The sequence below is a fragment of the Triticum urartu genome, chromosome 1A (assembly GCF_056163025.1).
Source record: "Triticum urartu cultivar PI428250 chromosome 1A, HENAU_Tu73, whole genome shotgun sequence".
Classification (NCBI taxonomy): domain Eukaryota; kingdom Viridiplantae; phylum Streptophyta; class Magnoliopsida; order Poales; family Poaceae; genus Triticum; species Triticum urartu.
Window position 1 is genome coordinate 580,707,954 of NC_141873.1, and position 3,387 is coordinate 580,711,340.

Below are 3,387 nucleotides of genomic sequence, written 5' to 3' on the forward strand. Positions count from 1 at the left end.
CACCCACCGTCGCACCGCCGTGTCCGCGGCCCCCTCCTCCGCGCCGCCGCCGCCTCCGCTCTTCACCACCATCCTCCTCCTCCTGCCGCTGCCGCTGCTACAGGACTGGATTGTTTTTTTGAAAAAAAATAGGGACCCGATTGCTTTTTTAGCCTGCTTATGTGTGGGCCCAACTAGTCAGAAACGCGTTTAAAAGAGTCAAATCGGACACTTTTCAGATATGGTAGTTTTTAGTTAAGGATTAACGAGAAAATGGTAGTTTTCCGCATAAATTTGTAAAGTGGTAGTTTGTAGTCACGCTTCCACGAATTGTGGTAGATTTTTGTTAAATACTCCAACTTTATGTGAAGATACATGTGGCCACGACATCCACTCATACCTAATATGTACATGAATAATGCGGAAGCCGAACTACTTGACGTGCTAACTACTGCTAGTTTCAGAGTCAATGGTTGGCCATTTGTAGACGTTGGAGGAGGAGGAGGAGGAGGAGGAGAAGGTCTTCAGAATCCGTGAAACCAATTGTCCTTTGAAGCTGGTGTTCAACTGAACCTTCCAGACAACACACACAGAGAGGGGGAGAGATGTCATCCGCAGGCGTAGCTGAAACTTCAATCTTGTCTACCATGAAGAGGCTCTTTCGGATGGACAGTGTTACTGGTGTAGCCAGCGTGGAGCTATGGGTGTTGATGACCACGCTGCTGCTGGTGATGAGGTTCCTGCTGGATTGCTTCGGGCCATGGCACGCAGACAGAGCCATGGCGAGCACCGTTCAAGTAATTGAGATGTTGAATTACTCCATGGTGCACTACTCCATAGGGCTGATGCAGCTCTCGGCAAAGAAGGTGAACGATTACTTCCAGGTCTGGGCGGTGCTTTTGGTAACCTTGCAGTACAGTGTCAAGGTTGGGCGGCTGTACCGGAGATCCAAGCAAACCCCATTGCTGGATCTCATCTCGTCTTTTTGGGTAGCCAGTCTCCTCCGAATGCAGACCTTCTCCCTTCTCAGGATTCCTCTCTGGTTGATCTGGGCCCTCAATGCATTTCGGATAATTTCACACTTTTTCTCATCCGAGAGGGCTGCTACCATCAACCAAGAGAATACGAGGCTGGTTAGCGACTATATGCGATACGAGCACACACTCGGTCTCTCTGGTGATGCAGCTGATTCGGACGATGAGTTCAGGATGCAGTCGTACAAGTACTTGGTCTCTGGGGAAGATCTGGTGCTGCATGATGCCCAACAGGAGAGAAAAACTGAATCAGCACAATACAAGATTCAGTTGGATCCGAATAATAACAAGCTTGTCACCATAGAGAAGATATGGAATGTTGATTCCGGCAGGTTGCTTGGTGGCGATACTGAAAACCGATTGAAGGATGTCTGCCTCTCATTCGCGCTGTGCAAGCTCCTGCGTCGTCGGTTCTATAATCTCCCGATACATGAAGCTAGCCTGAGGAAGACAAAGCGGCTCGTCTTCGACTACATCCTGCAAGAGAAGAACAACTATGAGAGGGCATTCCGCATCACGAAGGTGGAATTGTCCTTCCTCCAAGACTTGCTCTATAGCAAGCATGCTGCTATGTTTGCCGGTGGATTTCCAGTCTTTAGTATGCTGATGTCTTTGGTTCTTGTTGCGGCTACCGGCTACCTTGCATATCCTGTCCATTATATACCAGAGAGGATGGATCAAGCTGATGAAAATATCATCACTCACGGAGTGACTGTCACTCGCGTCATAGTTGGTCTTATCATTGTAAAGGAGCTGCTGGAGGTCTATCAATATATATTCTCGCAATGGACCAAGGTTCTGCTGATCTGTAAGTATATCAAGCATCAGTGCATGCAGAATCGGATGGTGGAGGCAGCAATGAGAATAATGTTCTGGTTCGTGAGGTGCAAGTGGGATCAAAAGATCTTCCAGTATAATCTTCTGATTTCTTATTCTCACATTCGGAAGAAATTACCCCGAACAATCAAGTTGGAGTCAGAAGTAAAGACGGCAATATTTGAGTCATTCAAGGGCCTGCAGCAGCATCCAGAAAGGTTGGAAACCTACTTCTCAAATGCTTTTGGATCAAATAAAGCCCTTATGCAACAGCTAACATTGGAAAATGAACTGGAGGCTGATACCCACAGGATACTAGTCTGGCACATCGCGACATGCTTCTGCGAGATCCATTACTCTGACCAAGTGAAAGAACTGGGTGTTTTTTTGCTTAGAAATAATCTCTTGGACAAGGAATCAAAAACTGCCGAAGTGCGGCCACATTACTTAACTGCTGTCAGCTTATCGAACTATTGTGCATACCTGCTTACGAAAGCGTTGGTGCCAGACAATGGCTTTGTTGTTACAAAGGTCTTCAACGCCGTACGTACGGAAACATATTGTGCTACTTATTGCTCGTTCTTCCAATCAATGGGAGATGTCTATAACAGACTTCTTAAGGTTGCCACTGAGGGCTCTAGAGCGTCTGAGGAGGTGGTTGGTGCAGAGGGTGAAGCCCCTGAAAGTTCGGTACTCGTTGAGGAAAAGATCAAGATGGAAAGTAATGAGGAAGATGATGAGGGAGATACTAATGAGGAAGATCATGAGGGAGATCACAATGACTTTAACAATTCCAAAGCGAATGACCAGATACCCAATAGGGAAGATGATATTTCTGGTGATGATGGCATCCATAATTCGATAACCCAGATGGGTGCAAAACTTGGGAAGCAGTTGACAGAAGCCTACGGAGATGACAAAGTACACCTATGGAGGGATCTATCGGTGTTCTGGACAGGTTTCCTCCTCCACTTGGCAGCATCAACCAGGGCAAGTAAGCATAAGATACGACTTGCTGGAAAGGGGGAGCTCATAACACACCTGTGGGTTTTGCTGTCTCATACCGGGTTTCTTGGAAATACCATGCATGGGCAAACACTCTTAGACCCACATGACCTTGACAATGCCGACCCACTCAGATGATGAATTTGATGAGCTCAATCCATGATGTTCTATCTATTTGGCTGTTGCTTTTCTGCAAAGTGCAGTGATTTCAGATTTGATTTACCATGCACAACAATTTTATTGTATCGTTCTATGTTTACTTTCATGCAGCCAATGTAATCCCACAGTTATTTAAATTGCATCATTTGAGATTTGGTTTGGCTATATTGTGTTCAATCTCAAGTGCAACAAAAATATGTTGTGTAGTCTATCAAGTGAGAAGACCCGCAAAAAAAAAAGTGAGAAGATAAACTAATTCTTCAGCAGAAACTAGGATACAGAAAGCTGGAGAACCATCTTCAGGTTACTAGGCTATACTGTAACCAGACCAAATCCCAAGAAATATGTGCAGGGTTCAGTTTAATCTGCAGGGCTCACGAGTTTCAGACAAGAA

General features: G+C 45.8%; 1 protein-coding gene across 1 annotated transcript; it reads left to right on the forward strand.

Annotated features, from left to right (window-relative positions):
* The first annotated feature begins 407 nt into the window (after nucleotides 1-407).
* On the forward strand, nucleotides 408-3,147 carry LOC125534423 (uncharacterized). The gene has a single exon (XM_048697657.2). The coding sequence runs from the start codon at nucleotides 585-587 to the stop codon at nucleotides 2,970-2,972; it is 2,388 nt and encodes a 795-aa protein (XP_048553614.2). The 5' UTR covers nucleotides 408-584; the 3' UTR covers nucleotides 2,973-3,147.
* Nucleotides 3,148-3,387: the final 240 nt, after the last annotated feature.